This window comes from Phyllostomus discolor, chromosome 2 (genome assembly GCF_004126475.2).
Source record: "Phyllostomus discolor isolate MPI-MPIP mPhyDis1 chromosome 2, mPhyDis1.pri.v3, whole genome shotgun sequence".
In the NCBI taxonomy this organism is placed as follows: domain Eukaryota; kingdom Metazoa; phylum Chordata; class Mammalia; order Chiroptera; family Phyllostomidae; genus Phyllostomus; species Phyllostomus discolor.
The window spans coordinates 180,355,573-180,374,352 of NC_040904.2; the positions used below are offsets into that span (position 1 = coordinate 180,355,573).

The 18,780-nt window shown below is 37.3% G+C and overlaps 1 protein-coding gene across 3 annotated transcripts in view; it reads left to right on the forward strand.

Moving 5' to 3' along the window:
* Positions 1-18,780, forward strand: part of ITPR2 (inositol 1,4,5-trisphosphate receptor type 2) — a 444,101-nt gene that overhangs the window by 359,485 nt on the left and 65,836 nt on the right. For all 3 annotated transcript variants that reach the window (XM_036019237.1, XM_028532208.2, XM_036019238.1), the window contains 4 exons: positions 3,393-3,568; positions 10,347-10,511; positions 13,977-14,172; positions 18,379-18,471. In XM_036019237.1, coding sequence (XP_035875130.1) covers positions 3,393-3,568; positions 10,347-10,511; positions 13,977-14,172; positions 18,379-18,471 — 630 coding nt within the window. The remainder of the gene's footprint in view (positions 1-3,392; positions 3,569-10,346; positions 10,512-13,976; positions 14,173-18,378; positions 18,472-18,780) is intronic.

Here is an 18,780-nt window from a genome sequence, read left to right on the forward strand (position 1 = left end):
GGGAACTGCTTGTGCCAGATCTCTGCTTCACGTTTGGGTTGTAGTATTAACGGAGAGACAGCATCTTCTGTCACCCAGCTCAGCAACCAGAGGGAGATACTTAAGGGGGGCTGTGATTCTCAGAGGATCATTTTATAGGGCCCTCCGCCCTCCCACCGGGTACAGAAAATCTCCTTTCATTGACAGGCTCTGAGGAGCTCTGTTTAAATGTATTCAGGAATCCAGGCTTTATTTGTGTGGCTGTAGGTTTTGGTTTTTTAAAACTTTAGTGAGTTCATTTATTTATTTAGTATATGATTTCTCCAAAAAAAGAAAAAAGAAAAGAAACCTGTGCTGAAGTTGAGATATGAGGCTAAGCCGGGTGTGGCTGAAGCAGCAGCTGTGGATGCTAGGGAATCTCCTAGCAGTCTGCGTGGAAGTTGAGCATTGTCATGCCAACCACCTCTGCCCAGCTTGGCAAAGGCAGGCTAGTTAGTGGAGTAAATTGCTGTCAAGGGAATTCATTATATCCAGATAGCATGCGATTTAAAAAAAAATCATGGTTGAATGTAAGGTGTAGTTCTCTTTTCCCTCAAATGCCTTGTGTTAAAATAAGTGTTTCAAGGTGATTTTGATGCATTCAACTTAATAACAACCATTGATGGCGTGTGGTGATATGCCAGATAACTGTGCTGAACTCTAGGGACAGAAAGCTTGGTAAAGTTGTCTTTGTCTTCAAGAAGCTCAAGGTCTAGTTAAGAAACGAAGAAAGGAGTAAAGCATAAGAGAAAAGACCACCCGTGGATGTATAGGTTGATGCCTGCTGTAGCTGCGTGGAGGTGGAGGACAGAGAAGGCCTGTGAGCCTGTGTGGGAGGCAGAGGATCAGAGAGAGGCTGGGAAGTGAGATGCAGCGCATTCTCTGCAGCAGACTCCAAACAAGTCAGTGTGAGGCAGACAGGAGATTTCCATTATGCAAACTGAATTGAGGTCTCTAAGTTTGCTATTTGAATTTTGTTTTTAGAGGACACACTTCATACTTTCTAAGATTTAAAAATGTATAGAATGAATTCTTATTTTTTCATTATAAAAGCAATACATGCTCATTATAGAAAACTGATACAAATGTGAATTATTAAGTAGAAAAGACAGTCCCTCTTCCTGCTTTTATCAGGTAAAAATTGATTTTTATAATTCATACTATCTTCTCTAGGGTTTGTCAGGGGATTTTATTTTTTTTTTTAGAATTAAATCTCAGCTACAAATGAATATGTCTAGTCTTACAAGGTATGATCTAAATTATTGTCAATTGACAATGGTGTAAATTAATAGCCACTGTATATAACTTTTAAGTTTATTTATCTATTCACAAATACATATTCAGCATTTAAATATGTTCAAGGTACCATGTGAAATGCTATGTGAGTTCTTTTTTCAAAGGGACCGAATGCCCAGCTTTAGGTTCATGGTTGTAATTTCATACGGAAAAGCAGCTTGGATGGGCCTGTAAGTTGGGTGGGACAGAGTTTCTGGGGATCTTCAAGGCAGGTCAAACAGTGTTAGCCAGGTTGATGGAGTCTTAACACATGGCACCGGTTCGCTGGCTCTGTGCGGGGAGGGTTGGAGAAACAGACAATGGCCTCTGCTTGCCTTGATGGCAGACACTTCAGTTTCTCCCTCTAAGCTACTGGTGCCTTTCAAGCTGCTACCCTGGTGCTGGAGCTCAGAGGGAGTGAGTCTGCGTAGGTGAATCTCTGTGTGGGCTCTGTAAGAGGAACTGCTTGGAACTCCAGAAGTTTCTTCCACTGACTCAATCCCCCCTCACTGGTTTTTGCAGCCAGAAGTTATGGGAACCTTCCTTCCTGGCTCTGGAACCCTGGGCTGGGGGGCCTGGTGTTTGTCTGAGACTCATTGCTCCTGAGATATCCCTCCCAGATTTTTATCCACCACATGTGGGTGAGAGACCAGCCCTTTCCATGTCTTTGCCCCTCCTACCAGTCTTGATGGATGTGGTTTCTTTAATTCTGTAGTTATTAGGCATCCATTCAACTCAATTTCTGATGGTTCTGAGTGGTGGTTCTATATTTTATTTTATTTTATTTTATTATTATTTTTTTTGGTTCTATATTTTAGTTGTAATTTTTATGTGATTGTGCAAAGGGGTGAGCCATTGCCATTTTGACTAAAGGCTTGCTTTATGGCTTGCTTTAACACATAACATGATAAGAACAAAGGTTGCAACAATAAACATGTCTAAACCAATGCTGTTTGCTACCTGGCATTTTGTTTTCTTTTGAATGTCTAATAGGATCTTTCCACCTACTTTTGATCTTTTAGTACTCACTGTGAACTCAAAGGCTTACACAGAATTCATTGCAGGAGTCCAGATAATCCCATAGTTTTGATGACAACACAAAAACCCTGCGTACCACAGGCCTTGTGGTGTTTTGCATGCAGAAGTTAATTTTATTAACAACAAAAAGAGGTGTGGCCAAAAGAAATAATTAGTAAAAAATCTCCACCTTGTTGTTGCCCCTCTGACTTCATCAGCCTCCCACACATGGTTGAGATTTCAGCACTGGTCTAATCAGCCTGGGAATGTTGCCCTGTGATTTGCTTCGGCAAATCCAGCAGCACATGATGAACGGAGGGGGATTCTGTAAATCCATATTTCGGTGCGGACATCAGTGAATTGTGCTTCTTTTTTAATATATTTTCAAACCCCTTTTTGGGCAATTTTGAATGGAATTTTGTTTTTGATAGAGTTTACTTTTAAAGCATTTGAAACTTTTGTTTCTGATGGTTTAAGTAGCTCAATATTTTTAAGAACCCAAGTTGGCCTTCCAGCACACACTTCCATATGTGTTCTTTAGATTCATGTACCTATGTACGCCCACATGTGTTTTAACTGTTAAAACTTGTGTCTATTAAGGACTGGATATTCTTCATTGTGAATTCTTTAGAGGAATGTATAATATAGACATTTGATAATAACAGAACAAGCAAAGGATGAGTGTAATGGAAAAATACCAGATTTCACATGATTTAGCTATACACTTAATGGTTATTAATCATAACTTGTGAATGATAGCTCCCAAGTGGGATACCTCTATCAAAGGCATTTAGCATATGTAACTCCTGTAGGAGACAAAGACGAAGAACTCTCAGGCTTAATGAAAGGAGCACAACTAGTGAATATGTAAGCAGCCTGGAATTAATCACAAACTCTGGAAAGAAATGTAATGAATAATTTGTTCACAGATACTTCCTCCAAATACACAGTGTGTACAGTAGGGTGTTTTGAAATTTAGTGTTCCATGGCTTGACTTGCTATATGTGTTATATAAAAGTGACATATTTTAACATTTCCTACCTTTGTTCTTAAGAAAAATAAACTTCTCCCACATTTTACAGGTATACTTTCTCCATTGTTCTCAGTCCTTCTTTGGATTGCAGTCGCAATCTGCACATCGATGCTGTTTTTCTTCTCCAAGCCCGTGGGTATTCGGCCATTCCTTGTGTCAGTGATGCTCAGGTCAATATACACAATAGGGCTTGGGCCGACATTGATACTTCTCGGTGCAGCTAATGTAAGTGCTTCACTTTGTACTGTTGTAGATTAATTAGGAGTGTACTATATGTAAGAATTTAACCATGTGCTTTAATTCATGTATACACAGGAAATTGTAGTTGATTGTGAATCTGAATTAACTCGAGTTTAATTTGTACATTCTTAATTTGGAATGAAAGAAAAAAATGACAAGTAAAATTTGGTATATTTACAAAAGTTGCATTTGGGGTGTGATCCAGTTCTGCCATGAATTTAAACCAATCCAGTTTTAATGCCTTTGGCATTCTGTACCAGCAGCTATTGACAAAAATGACTTTGAGCCGCTGTTAACATCCTGAAGTGACTTCTAAATCATATAAGAAAGATTAAATTACATTCAGTAGAATTATAGAACTGAGTATCCTTGATAAAATGACCAAGGAAAAAGAGTTGTTGTGTGAGAAGCTATGAAACTGGGATCTTTTTATTTGAACAAAACCTGTACACTTGTGAAAGGCATAGATGAGATTAATATTTTTTTCACTAAATTTTAAAGTATTAGAACAAAGGAGACCATTTCAAAACTTAAATTAGGTAAGTTTAGATAAGTAAGCCAAAATACTATTCCAAATAATGGCAGTTGTACCCAAGAGAACATTTTAAAAGACTAGGCAACTTTCTACAGGGAAGCTACAAAGGGATATTGAGAAAAGGTAAATCAGCGGGTTGATGAAAGAGCAAATGGCTGGGTAAACAAATAACTATATGTTGCTAATATGTGTGATGAAATGCTTTTTATACCTTTTACTGGATTTCTAGCATAATGTCGTATATTCTGATATCTGTATATAGGCCTTATCTCCCCAACAATTCTTATGGATAATGATTAGTTATTCAATGTCAGGAACATCATTGGTATTCAACAAATATTTCTCGTTTTTTAAAGATTTATTTATTTATTTCTAGAGAGGGAAGGGAGGGAGAAAGAGAGAGAGAGAGAAACATCAATGTGCAGTTGCTAGGGGACCGTGGTCTGCAACCCAGGCATGTGCCCTGACTGGGAATTGAACCTGCAATGCTTTGGTTTGCAGCCCGCGCTCAATCCACTGAGCTATGCCAGCCAGGGCAATATTTCTTAAATAAATTGACTAATGAATAAGGGAATGAATGAGGAGGGAAAGATTATTTTTGTATTATGCATTCACAGTGCCTTGCACATTAAATACATGGCAAATATTTATGGCAAATGTATAAATTGAATAGTCAGTCAAACTTTTGAGAATTATCAGACTGAGTTAGCATGGCCAGTTCTATGTTTCTGACCCTTATATTACAATTTTTCAAAAATTGGATAGGAAATATATGACAGCTCCTCATTAGCTGGAACACTTAGTCAATCAAATTACCTAGTACCCTTTAATCATTGTCAATAAAAGAAAGTACAATATACACACAAAGAGAGCTTTCAGCACAGAATTTTATAAAGTACCAAATGTATTATTCTGTCAAGTCTCTTGAGGACAGAGGTTCTCACATTGATAGACAGAATCCTGCCCTTCTCACTCCCTCCCATTTCCATTTTTTTCATCTTAATACAATACCTGGCACTTAAACATTCAACAGTTGAAAGTGAACTTATACTTTCAGTGCTTTGGGAATAAGGTACTTTTACAGTATTGCCAATCAGGCTAATTAAGGAATCTTCATGAATTTATCTGAATTTTTACGAACCTATTAGTGTGTTCAGCTTGTTATTTTTTCCTTAAAAATACATTGAATATTGAACCAAATTATCTGAAGAAACAAACAGTAACTGGTCCTCGATAAGACATTGATACAAGTAAAAAGAAAAATCCAAGTTTTATAAAGTAAAAGAATAGCTAAATAGAGTTGGGCCAAAACCAACAAACATTTCTGGGGCCTCAATGTAATAGGCACCGAAAATGCCAAGAGGTAGAGGATGGGGTTCTCGCCATCCAGAAGCTTCCAGAATAGTATGTGAAGAGAGAAGGAATAACAAATTTAATGTCTACTGGGGAGACCAAACACATTTGAAATACTTTACTTTTTCCCCTCAGGGGACAGGATAAAAACATAACTTCTGAGTGGAATTGACTAGTCATATTAGGGACAAGTTTTATACTCCAGTTTCTTGTTGAGAAGGAATGTGCATGGAGACATATGTTTCTGATTAACTGCATGAATCTGTGGGCATTCTGATAGGCTTCACAACATAAAACATCCACGTACACAGCCTCTTTCTAACTGAAGGAAATAATCAATTTAGAATGGGGACAAATTAAACAGAATAATCATAATTTTCATATTATAGGTATTTATTTTGTTTATAGTTTTGATATTCTACTGGTTAATAAAAATGTTTTTACAAATAATTATTCACCTTAATCTTTAACATAACAAACTTATTATAAGACTATCTATAGTTGACCATTTCCCAGGAAGCAGGGAAAAAGAATAAATGCAAACACAATCACGTTTCATACCTTAGGTTTTATGTATTTATTAACTTAATTTACACTTAAAAGTTTATGCTGTGTAAACAGGTGAAATTCAAGTGCTAAAATGACTGGTGTCACAAACAAGATAAACAAAAGGAAGTGTCTCCTTGACAGTGAAGCCTGGCTGGGGGCAGGGTTCTAGACCCCAGGGAAACCCACAAGCCTCCGAATTTCACTCTTCCCATCAGTGAAACGAAGACATTAAAACCAATGTCACTGATAAATCCAATTAAAATTTTTTAAAATAAAAAAAGCCTATTTTATCCTCACTGTGTTGTCGAAATCAGTTGAGATCAGCACGAAGATGACAACAGCGACAGTGACAGCCATATCACGGCAGTAAAGTCTACTGCTTACCAGGTGCCTAATATGTGAAGTGCTATTTAATTGTAAAATGTTGCCACCACGATCCTGAAAACGTTTGCATTTGGGTTCACGGAGAGTTGTTCTGGACTCGGTGTCTCTCATAGCGTTGAGCAAATGCAGAAAGTTCCTTTTTTATTTTGGAAAAGGAATCAGTACCTCAGTCTGTGCTCTAAGCATTATCGGTTTTTATTTTTACTTGTTTCTAAACATTGAAGTTCTATTTAAATTGCAACTAGTTTCTTTATCTTGTCAGAGGAGTCATCTCAGTATTTGAGATGTTTCCAAAGATTCAAATGTTTTTCTCTGATATAAGGAATATCTTATAACCCAGTACTGTTTTCTTCCCATCCCCTGTGTTACATTTTCAGTTATTGGTAATGGAAATTAACATATTTTTTGGCAAATGTAAACATATATTTTATAAATATGTAATCATTTAATTTTTTCACATCATTAAATTATTTATAAATCTCATTTTGATAGATATGTTCAATCACATGGATTTTACATGTGTTTAACTATTCTATTAATTTGTATTGCTTTTGTTTTTAGATATATATTTTTTTCCATAACCATTTATCCCCCCCATGCCCTCTTCTACCTCTACGCACCCCCTGCAATCACCACACTCTTGTCTGTGTCCATGAGTTCTTTCTTTTTATTTTTCCTTTTTCGCTCAATCTTCCACTCCCACCCTGAGCTGTCAGCTTGCTCTCTATCTATGAATCTGTCTCTCTTTTGCTTGTTAGTTCAGTTTGTTCATTAGATTCCACATATGAGTGAAATAATATGGTATTTGTATTTCTCTGACTGTCTTATTTCATTTAGCATAATGTTCTCCAGGTCCATCCATGCTATCACGAAGAGTAAAATTTTCTTCTTTCTACGACTGCGTAGTATTCCATTGTGTAAATGTACCATAGCTGTTTTATCCACTCATCTACTGATAGACACCTGGACTGCTTCCAAATCTTGGCTATTGTAAATAAGACTGCAATGACCTTAGGGGTACATGTTAGTAATAAATAATAATACAGTAAATGCCTGTGAAAGATTTTTTTAATATCTTCTAAACACTTGTTATCTATAGTGTTTTTTCCTTTCTAGGAGTGCTTGGAAATGTGTAATTTATTTAATGGCATTTATAAATCAGCTTCCATTCTCTGTAATGTGAGCATGTTTCCTTATTCCTGGACTTGGTCTCACAATTTTGCAGAGAGGTAAAGCAAATGAAGTTTAGCAGATAGCTGTCTATTAATATGTCCCAGTGTTCAAATTTAACACTATCATGCCCTCAGTTTCTTACCCGTAGCTTGTTTCCTGGGAGGGCTCATGATACTGCTAATCTGAAAGGTTGAGGCCTACCAGGTGTTCATCCAGCATATACAAACTCAATTATACATTCTGAATCAAAACTTCCACATCCTCTTCTCTTTCTGTCTCTAATGCATGTGCGTGACTCAAACACTATTTCTCCTATAGTATGGTCACTAAAGGTTCCTAACTGCTTCCAGCATCAGTTGCAGAAACAGAAAACTGCTCCACTGCTGGGAGAAAGCTAGCATGTGTCAAACTTAGTAAGTGACACTACAGATTACACCACCCTTGTTTCCCGTACTGTTTTGTTGGAAATTTTAAAAATTTCCAAGATAATTTTGACTACGTGAAAATTTTGCCTTAGGATTTGGCCATACACCTAAGAGTTCCACTTCTTTCCTGCCCAATCATTTATTCTTGCATTTATTTCTCCTCGGGGTGAGCACCTCAAAACAAAAGGACAGCAATTTCTGTGTTTCTGATCTCAACGGAAACAGTGGGCACCACTGCTGGCTTCAACTCCACTTGAGTTCAAGGCTTATTCGAGAGAATAGACATATCCATCAACATCTAGCCCTAGGTCGAGAATAAAAAAAAATCAATCTGAAAACATAAGGCAAATCTTTATTTTTTATGCAAAATTAGCAGAGACCCTTTTAGGCAGAAATGTGTCCTCACTTTTGCGTTATTTGAGAACTGAAATGTATTGCTCTCTCAAGTATTCGAATTCAGTGCGTTATTTTTCCTGCATGTAAAGGGCTTCACATAAATAGTTTTCCTGCATACTTTTTATGATTCAGTTTAGTAAAGTAGAGACTGGGAAACAAATATAAATAGTTTGTTTTAATCATTCCAGTTTTAATTTTATATTTTATAGAACTTCTTATTTCTACTTTATATTGAAGAACTATAGTGGGTTAATCAAGGTAGTTTAGTTTAAGACAATATTCAATCAAAACAATTAACAAAGAGTAAAATACTGAATATTATTACTTAACCCAGACATTCTTCTTTTCACCATTTTCATAATGTTTACAATATACTACATTTATATCAGCACCTTTTATATAGTTTCTGAGGTTTTAAAATAATGACTTCTTATATCAAACTTGCTCTTGACTGGTGAAGACATTTATTCCACTGTAGCTATCCTCAATAATGAACTATAGAGATGTGATAATGAATCCCTATGTAGTTTAGAAAGACTTTCTGTTTCACATTATTCACATTATTAACAAGATAATGAGAGAATTGATAACACTGATTATTGAGAGGAGAGTTAATTAGCAGGGAGGAAATTTAGAAAAGGTTTGAAGTTTTTAGTTGCTATGTCGTTGATTTGGCTTGGCTATCTTCTCAACATGTCTCATTTTATTTGTATTGACTTAGATTTCACAAAGTTGAAGGAAAGGGTTTTTCCGATGTCACATACTTGCTTTTGCCTCAAAGTGTTTGCTCCTTATGATATTTACTGGTAAAGTCATTCCATAAGGCAATTTCTTTTTTATATATTGAAAAAAATCAACAATGTTGTAACGTGCAACCTTTTTTCCCCAAAGTTAGGTTTGACCATGTAAAGCCTAATGTGGTGCCCTTAGATAACTTAAAATACTCAGGGAACAATTTGGGAGAAAAAACTGAAATTTCAAAATCTGTACTTCTTTGCTGATTACAGAGGACAACGGGCTCCTCAGTGTATAAATGACGCAGTGATTCCGGAAGCGCTTACAGCGTGCTGAGTTATGATGAGTGTGTTCTTTGGAAATCATTGAACAGATCAGTGTCGTTGCCAAAAACTCAGTCTAAATTTCTGCATTCTAAAATCATGCCACAAGTGGCAATATTAAATATGGTTTTATATAAATACTGCATATGATACCAGTCATCATAAACACTCCAAAATGTTTATGAATTTATGACACATAAAGCTTAGAAAATATATGCACACATTTTACTTATTTTGATGTAGGTATATAGGTATATTTATAATTTTTATGTATTTAAAGTAAATTGAATGTAAAAATAATTGTAATGGCTATTGGTTTGAAATAATACTGAGTAAAGAAAGTCCAGGGTAAAAAAAAAAAATCAAGGACAGATCTCTGAATATTTTCTGAAGATATTTTTCTGTTATATTTCTAGTATGATGAAAATACCACACAGGTTACTTTCATTATGGAAAATGCAATCAGTGCTATTTAAAGAGTCATTGTATTAAGTGCTCCATTTGCTTGATGAATTGTTTAATCCTCTGAATGGCTCTGTGAGCTGGGAATTCCTTTATTCCGGTTTTCAGAAGAAACAATCCAGACCTACATTTGCATGACTCCAGTAGTGGCAGCAGTGGTGGGAGCGCCAGGATTTTAATTCGGGTCCATGTCACCTGCATAACTGGGGCCCTCATGCATCCTCCTCTCTTTTCCTGGATTGCAAAGGATACAGATTCTGCCTGTGTTATGTATACATGCAGCATCGTAAGCAGTCCTGAAAATTACAAAAGAAAAAATCGTGAATGAAAACCACAGACCTGTGAATAATAGCTTTTGTCAATGCCTGTTATTTATGTGAGTTTTGGAATAAGTAAGACAGTAAAATCTAATTGTTTCCTCCCTTCAGCTTTGTAATAAAATCGTATTTCTGGTGAGTTTTGTCGGGAACCGTGGCACGTTCACCCGCGGGTACCGCGCGGTCATCCTGGATATGGCCTTTCTCTACCACGTGGCGTATGTCCTGGTTTGCATGCTGGGCCTCTTTGTGCATGAATTCTTCTACAGCTTCCTGGTGAGTACATCTCTGTGTGGACAATCACTGCTGGGAAAAAATACACAATGCTTCTTCTTATGCTTCTTCCTTTGATTTTTTAAAAGCACAGCCTGACATTTAGGACAAATTATGGTATTTTTAGAATTTCCTAGGCAAAGCATGAATTGTTATTATTTTTAGTCTTTTTCTCTGAGAAACTACATAGGTGGTGGAATTCTTTATTTCCTCTCTGAGAAGGAACCAACGACCCCACCTCGTGCCCCAGGTTTCATAGCACAGGCTGCTTTTGGTTTCAGCCACATCATGCTTTTCTCTGCATTAGAGATTCTCCAACAGGGTGTGGGAGACAAAAAAGGGAATATATCTTCTTGGCACTGGAATCATGTCATTTTATTTACAGTCCCAAATATTATGTGTATCTTTAGAATGGCATGTAAGTAAGATGAGGGGGGAAACTGACAACCCAGCAAAAAGACAATGAGTTGTTTTAAGTAAAATCTTACAGTTTCGGATTTAATGTCATCACTGTTAAGCTTATCTGCATATATATTTAATTCATCAAATGGATTTTCAGGTTTCTTCTACAGATTTTGGTGTGTGTGCTGTTTTTGTTTGTTTGTTTTTGCTGGCTATCAGATTGTTTTTGCTGGCTTCATACATGTTTTATGCCCATAAACCAGGAGAAGAATCAATGTAAACATAAGATGTTTTGAAACTTAAAGCACTACCAGGTTAGCACCATGCATAGGAGCGATTTATTTCTCTGTCCTGCCCGGAGTGGACATGCAGGAGAGAGCACCATGCAGGAGAACAATTCCTGAAGGCACACTGAAGATCTAAAAACGCCATGCTGACCCAGTTTGCTTGCCTCCTGCTTCCTTGTTACGTTACCTAGTACACCCATGTATGGAGACTGAAAAAAAAGCTAATTTTTCATTGACTCCTAAACACTTGAAAGAGCCATAGTGAAGAGTGGGTTTGGTCCATATATTTATATTTAAAATGATCTTCTAAGCAGTTGATTAGATTATTCACCAATCAAAAGGAAAAAAAAAATTCTGTTTCAGGGATCCAAATGAATTCCCTTTCTGTTCTGGAAAATTTGATTTTTAAAAATCTTCCTGTGACATACCAGAGTTGGGAAAAAAAAGTAGACTTACAGTTTGTATGGGAAATAATGCAATGCATGATAAATAATAATACAAGAATAAACTCTATGTTTCGCACACTCAAAACTGTAAACCTACTTTGGCCCCACCCTGTATAAAAAACTATTATACCCAGCACTTTAACCTGACTGTGATATGTGCTTCAACCCTCTTGTCTATGAAATGGATAGGGAGCACCTGGGTTTTAATTCAGGTCCAGGTCTGGGACCTGAATAACTGGGATCCTTTTCAGCCTTCTCTCTCTTCCTGGAACTGCAAAGGATACAAATTCTGACTGTGTTATGTTTACATTCAGGCAGAATGCAGATAAGGATAGTATGGGAGACTTATTATCAAAATCTATTAAAAGGCAATGTGAAATGATGTATGTATGATGTATGTGAAAAGGACTGTAAATAAAAGGGAAGGTATTTGAGGAAATAAATGTGGAATTGAATGATTATATGAGTTATTAGTAAAGTTACTTTAATTTATGTTACTTTATTTTTTTAGTTTTATTTTCATCTCATCTTTTATCTTTTAGATTGCACAATAGGGATGCTAATTTGTTTTCATTGGGTTGGTTATGGAAAGGAGATAATCCATTTGATATTTTGAGTACTAGAAGGAAATTGCAATGGACATAATAACAAGATGGAATTTAAACATATTTTTAAAAGTATTTTTATATTTAAAAATTATATGAATATGCATTCCTGGATTTGTCCACAAGTGTGAATCCTTTATTCAAAATATTAAAATCCACACTAGATTTTTCTTTTAGAAATAGAGAAAAAGAACCATCAACCTCACCAATGTTAACACCTTCTGCATTTTCAAGATTCTGATCCATGAGGGTACATTGGGGCTTGGGAATAGGCAATTTTTGCAAGTATCACATGAGCTTCTGAAAGCTATAAACTTCCAGAAACTCTCCAGAAGTGACCTATAGCCCACTGTCAGACATTTTATTTAAGCCTCTAGTGAGTTAAAGTTAAGAAAAATCTCCTTATGTCAACTAAATGCTTAAATAAGTCAATGCACTGATAATTTGGAAGTTGAATTTGCATTAGTTAATTTGTTTGTACTAAAGAATGTTGACTTTATTGCTAGAGTTTGCTGCTCCCTCCAGAAGATAGATAGCAAAATAGTTAAACATACGTATTTTTTTTTTATTTTACCATCATGAATGACAGTTCCTAAGTTGGGCAAACAATCTAGTAACTTTATAACAATTGTTTGTAAGGCTACAATTCGGTCAGAAAGTAACTGTATAACCCTCAGTACTCAGAAAAACAGAGTCCATGGCCCTGGGGTTTCTGAGAGGATGTGTGACACTCACACCTGATTGTCCCAAACAGTTCAGAAATTCTAGTCACTGCTCACAGATGGCAGAAGACAAACCCTGGTTATTCCAATTTTAGAAATACTCCTCATTTCCAAACAGGTATTTATGCCTTTTTAAATGAATGTTAAATTATGGCTTTTAATCAACTTTTGATAATAAAATATATACTTGCTAATGTGTAATTTCTGCTTTTTATAGAGCAAAAAATTAAATCATTTTTAATGTTGACCACAGAGAGCAAACACATATCTAGGCTTGACTAGTACAGAGATTTTTCTACTACTAAACACATAATGGAGAATAACCCATTAAAGGTAGTGAATTAGCAAAATTGTGTATTATGTTTTTGTTCATACTACTGTTTCCAAAAGTATATACTAAAGTAATATGTTTTTCCCTCATTGTACCCCTTTACTAAGGAAAGATGCTTTCATTTCTCAAATATTTTAAAATTTCATGTCTTTTCTATTGCAGCAGTTTCATCAAACTGTTCTCATAAATTTGCCTGTAAACACTTGATTAAACAATACATTTAAAGAGCCTGTCAATTGTTCATCACTTAGTGAATCTAACTCAGCATTCTCCCTTTGGCCATTTTACGTATTCCAGAAGCAATATCAGTAGGACTAAAAATAAGGAATAAGTAGCTAAGTTGGTGAAGTATAACATTCTAACTTTTCTAAATTCAAGTTTGAAGCTATGCTATTTTCATGCCTTACACAATTGCAATTATGTTGGTTAGAAAACCAACAGATTCATGTTATGTGTGGTGTTAGAGTTTGCCTTATTTAAAAACAGTTTATTAATACTGTTAGCAATGGACAGCAATATGTATTTTGGTTCATTTTTAAGGTGTCATTTAGGTTGTTATTTTTTTCACAGATAAATTAAAATGACTTGCATTTGTATTTGTAATGACCTTTATATTTATTTATCTTTTGCTCCTTTTGTGCGTGTGTGTGGTGTGTCTTTTTTTTTTTTTTGTAGCTTTTTGATTTGGTGTACAGAGAAGAGACGCTGCTCAATGTCATAAAAAGTGTCACACGGAATGGCCGCTCCATTATTCTAACTGCAGTCCTAGCTCTCATCCTTGTCTACCTGTTTTCCATTATTGGGTTCCTTTTTCTGAAGGATGACTTCACTATGGAAGTGGACAGGCTGAAAAACAGAACTCCCATTACAGGTACTGCTATTACCACTAAATGAGCTTTCTCTGATGGCAGGTATGATATGTAGGTAGCTTGTTAGGAGGATTACAGATAAACAATAATAGAGGATATGTTTTCTTTCATTCCTTTGAAAACATGTCCTGTTCACTAAGAGCTCCCAACTGTAAAATACTTTTAGGCTGTATATTAGCTCACAGTGTGTATAGGAATATCCTTATCCAAGCAACATCATCTAAGCTCAGTCTCAGTAAGAAAGTTTCAATGATGACTGTATTCCAGAAGATAGCCAACAACTTGAGTGTAGGATAATAGCTTTGGGATGCTTTCTTCATATTTTCTCCTCTCTCCCAAGAACATATGGTATCATTTACAACCATTACTCTATACATATTTGCTCACAGTACATCATATTATACTTAAATAATTGAAAACAATACATGTTTTGACTTGAAACCATCATATAGTAAGAAATAAGGATATAGAAATACTCAAAATATTGTCATTAAGGAGCTCAATCCATCAGTACGTGGCCATCAGAATTTCTGTACAACATTTATTTTTGTTGGCTGATTGGTTAGACATTATCTGTTTACACTCACTGTGATTCTGGTCATATGAGGGCTTATTTTTTCCATCTGATTTTGAATGATTACTTATGCTTTCTAAAGGTTTCTTTTTACCACTTTCCCACCTTTTGTTGATTTGCTTAAATTTCTTTATGATTCTTTTTCCTCTGCTCCTACTTTGCTGAGTAGCAATCATAGTTCTGCACCTTACTGTTAATTTCTGCAGGTGACCTTGTGCTGATGGGTTGTAGGGAATGGAAACCACAAGATGACTCACTCTCTTAAGCCATTGAGTTTAAAGGTACACTTTAATTAGTGGTGCCTTATAAACCATATTCTTTCTTGCCTTTAACAAACAGTTCTTAATTATTAAACTAATGATACTTGGTAGCATCTTTCTTAGACTATGGGATAAGTAAATGACATTTAGACCTTTTATTAAGTCTAAGTGGTCAAGGCACAGAATATAAAGATCATATACTTAGATTGAAAGTTATTAAACTTGAGACTGAATATCATACCTAAGTGTTATTGTCTGCTCTTAGGAACATGAAATATTTTGTGTTAGTGCATTTCTTGTTCTTTTTTTAGAGAAAAATTTTTTTAAAGATTTTATTTATTTTTTAGAGAGGGAAGGGAGGGAGAAACATCAATGTGTGGTTGCTGGGGGCCGTGGCTTGCAACCCAGGCATGTGCCCCGACTGGGAATTGAACCTGTGATGCTTTGGTTCTCAGCCCGCGCTCAATCCACTGAGCCATGCCAGCCAGGGCTATGTTTCTTGTTCTTTAAATGTTCTTTTTTTCCCCAGAGTTTTACAGGTATAAATAATTAGAAGAAAAGCTCACACATATAAATACCTCCAAGCTCCCTTTTACTAAACTATCTGTGAATTATAAAGTACATGCTTTCAAAATTCTTCAAGTTTTAATTGTTTATGAGGTAGGATCACATTGAGTTACTCAGTGCAGGGTGAGTCTGAAGCCAGAGCATCATAATTCTTGAACTCAGATGTGTCCAGTGGTTATTGTTTTCTGAATCCGGTAGTAAATATTTTTAGTTGTGTTATTTATAAAGGAAGTCAGTGTTATTATATTATGAATGTAAATATCTTCTTTAGAAATATAAAAATAGCTTCCTTTTTTGCTTACAAAATAGGCAAAACTAGATGTAAAATGTCAAGCTCTTTACTAAATGTATTCATATTTATAAGAGAAAGCATTAAATTCTATGAATCTAGCATTTGAGACGGCTAACAAAGCTGAACTCTTGATTCCTCCTCAGAGATTGAGAGTTTTTGTTTCGTAGACTGAGAGTGAGTGTGATACCGTGCCCTGGAAAAAACATCCTATTTTATATCTTTAACTTACTTCAGTGCCATATATTAGTGTCTGTTGAGACAAGGCATAAAGTTCATACTTTCAAGTATTAAACACTCTTTACTGCTAACATTGAGTGAAATTACTGAGGGTGACACACCTATGTAGCAAGTAAAATTTGAGGTGCAATAAGTAGGCAGTTCTTCAGTGAATGAATTCATAATCAGCAAGCCAGGAACTGAGAGAGAGGGGAGGTTGAGAGCTCTAGAGCTGGACGGCAAGAGGATCACAGGTGCAGAGGAGAGTGGAGGGCGGAGAATTTGCAGTTGGCTCTGGGGATTTAGGAGAAAGCACACCCTACCTCTGGAACCAGTAGAATCTGCTTCCTGATAGACGAAGGAGGAGGGGCATCCGATGGATTACAGTGCGGATCCGTGTCTTAGAAAAGCCTGAGCAGTTGGAGGGAAGGTTCTGCAGACAAGTGGAGGTGATGGTCTCTCTCACACAGGCCTCTTCTTCCCCACGTGATGGTCTCTCTCACACAGGCCTCTTCTTCCCCATTCTCACGGCTGCCCTCCTGTGTCTCACCCTCATTTCCTCTGGCCCAGAGCACTGCAGGACCCTCCTGTGTGGCTTCCCTGCTCATCGGCCTCCCTTCTGCCTGCCCCAGTTGTTCATTCTGCCACAGCTCTGGTTCCGTCGTCGCTCATTTGTTCCAACGCCTCTCTGAGGCTGGTGCTGGCTGTGGGAGGCTTGGTTTAAAATCATTAGCTTGGAAGCCCAGGTCACTCTGCCGTCCTGTCTGTGCCTTTGCTGGTCTCTGTGCCTTTTGGCACATGAACTGTACCTGGCATTGCCCCTTTTCCCTACCTCATCTCCCCATGTGTCAATCCCATGTCTCCTTTAGATTAGTCCTTCTCCAAAAAGCTTTCTTCCTTTTTTTCTTTCTAGAATTTAGAGCTCCCTCTCCTAACACACGACTTTACGTTATCTGTACTTCACTTCCTCCAGTCTATAAAATTATGTCCGTACCGCTGTGCTCCCGAATTGATTGTTGGTTCTGCAAGGCCTTGATGCCAGGCCCTCAGAGCCTGGCACAGGGTCAGCAAACATTTAGGAAGCAAGGGAATGGCTACCAGAGCACACTCAGACACCCCACCTCTCTCCCTCTCTGACAACTGAAACCCACTCTACCCTTTCCCCCAGTCTTGCCCAGGTCAGGGGCGGGGACAGGTGAAGGTCAAATGTGCGGTCTCCCTTCCTCCAGTGGACTCCAGTTCTGGCAGGTGGCCCCCGGCCTGGGCCACCTCCCCTCTACCTGTCCTAACACCAGCTCCCACTCACCATGTCCACCCTGAAGTCATCCGAGCACCAGGGTGACCTTGCTGTGGTGTTGCTTGGAAACACACTTGAACAATTTCTTCAGTTCTTTGTATGTGAAAATGAACTGGCTCCATGTGAAAAAAATAGGTTTGAGAGGAAGGAACCTCTTCACTTTGTATCAGTTACTAACAACAAACAAGATTTTTATAAAACTTGTTTCACATAGATAGGAAGGTTACTCTTTTCTGTTCCCTTCTGGGCCAAGGAAATGACTGGTGAGCCAGCAGGCAGATGGATCCTTGGGGACAGAGGAAGAGAAGAAAGAACCTGAACAGGGATTTGGCAGAAGATTCCTGCTTCCCTGAGGCATTTAACACCCTGTTCCCTGTAAGAACACCCCCACCTGCAGCCCTGCCCCCGCCACAGGGACCCACCTGTGGCGAGAGCTCAGGGAGCACCGACTGCATTGGGAGAAATGGGCTTCTGGCATTCCAAGTCCAAACCCTAAATACCTTTGTCCACAGAATCATTGTTATGCATGGTGGTTAATGTCTACATTATTATTAATACTTTTTCAGCCACTTTAAAAAGGTATAAAAGGCCCTGGCCAGATAGTTCAGTTGGTTAGAGGGTTGTCCCAATCCGCCAAGGTTGCGAGTCCCACCCCAGTCAGGGCACAGACAGTAAATACCCATGAATGTACGAATAAGTGGAACAACAAATTCATGTTTTGCTCATTCCTCTCCCTCCATCCCCCTCCACTTCCTCTTTCTCTAGCATCAATAAATTTAAAAAAGCCTATTTTTAAGTTATAAAAGCAGATTAGCCCATGAACCTATTCTCTATTTATAAAATTTCTTCAATGGCAGAATTCTTCAGCCTTTCAAACTAAGAGTTTAGGAACACAGCTAAGATGGGGTAGTATTGCCTTTTATTTACATGCCTTTGTAACTGTGTGTTCATTCCTTCTCATTTGCATATTTGTCTCTCTACCATATTCTACTTTGCTCTCAGGAAGTAACGACGTTCCTACCATGAGTTTAACGTCAATGATGGGAACGTGTAACAAGGAAAACTGCTCGACCACGATACCAGCTTCAAATGCAGGTCAGTAAAAAGGATTCCAGAACAGTGTAAACTTGATACTTCCAGTTGTGTTTATGTGATAAATGTTATTGCTACTTACAGAGTTGTTCTAGGAATTTCATGGTGGTTTGAAATAGAAGAATGGAGGGTAACAGAACCAAGAAGCTTCAAACTAGACAAAGGGCTCCCAACTCTGCCATTTTGTACCCCCACCCTGTTCCTTATATTATTTCCATTCATGAGAATCTATCAAACTTACCTGTGGTACATGCTGTTAAAAATTCTGCTATTTTTAATATTGCACAGCCATACCACACTGAGCAAGACCCT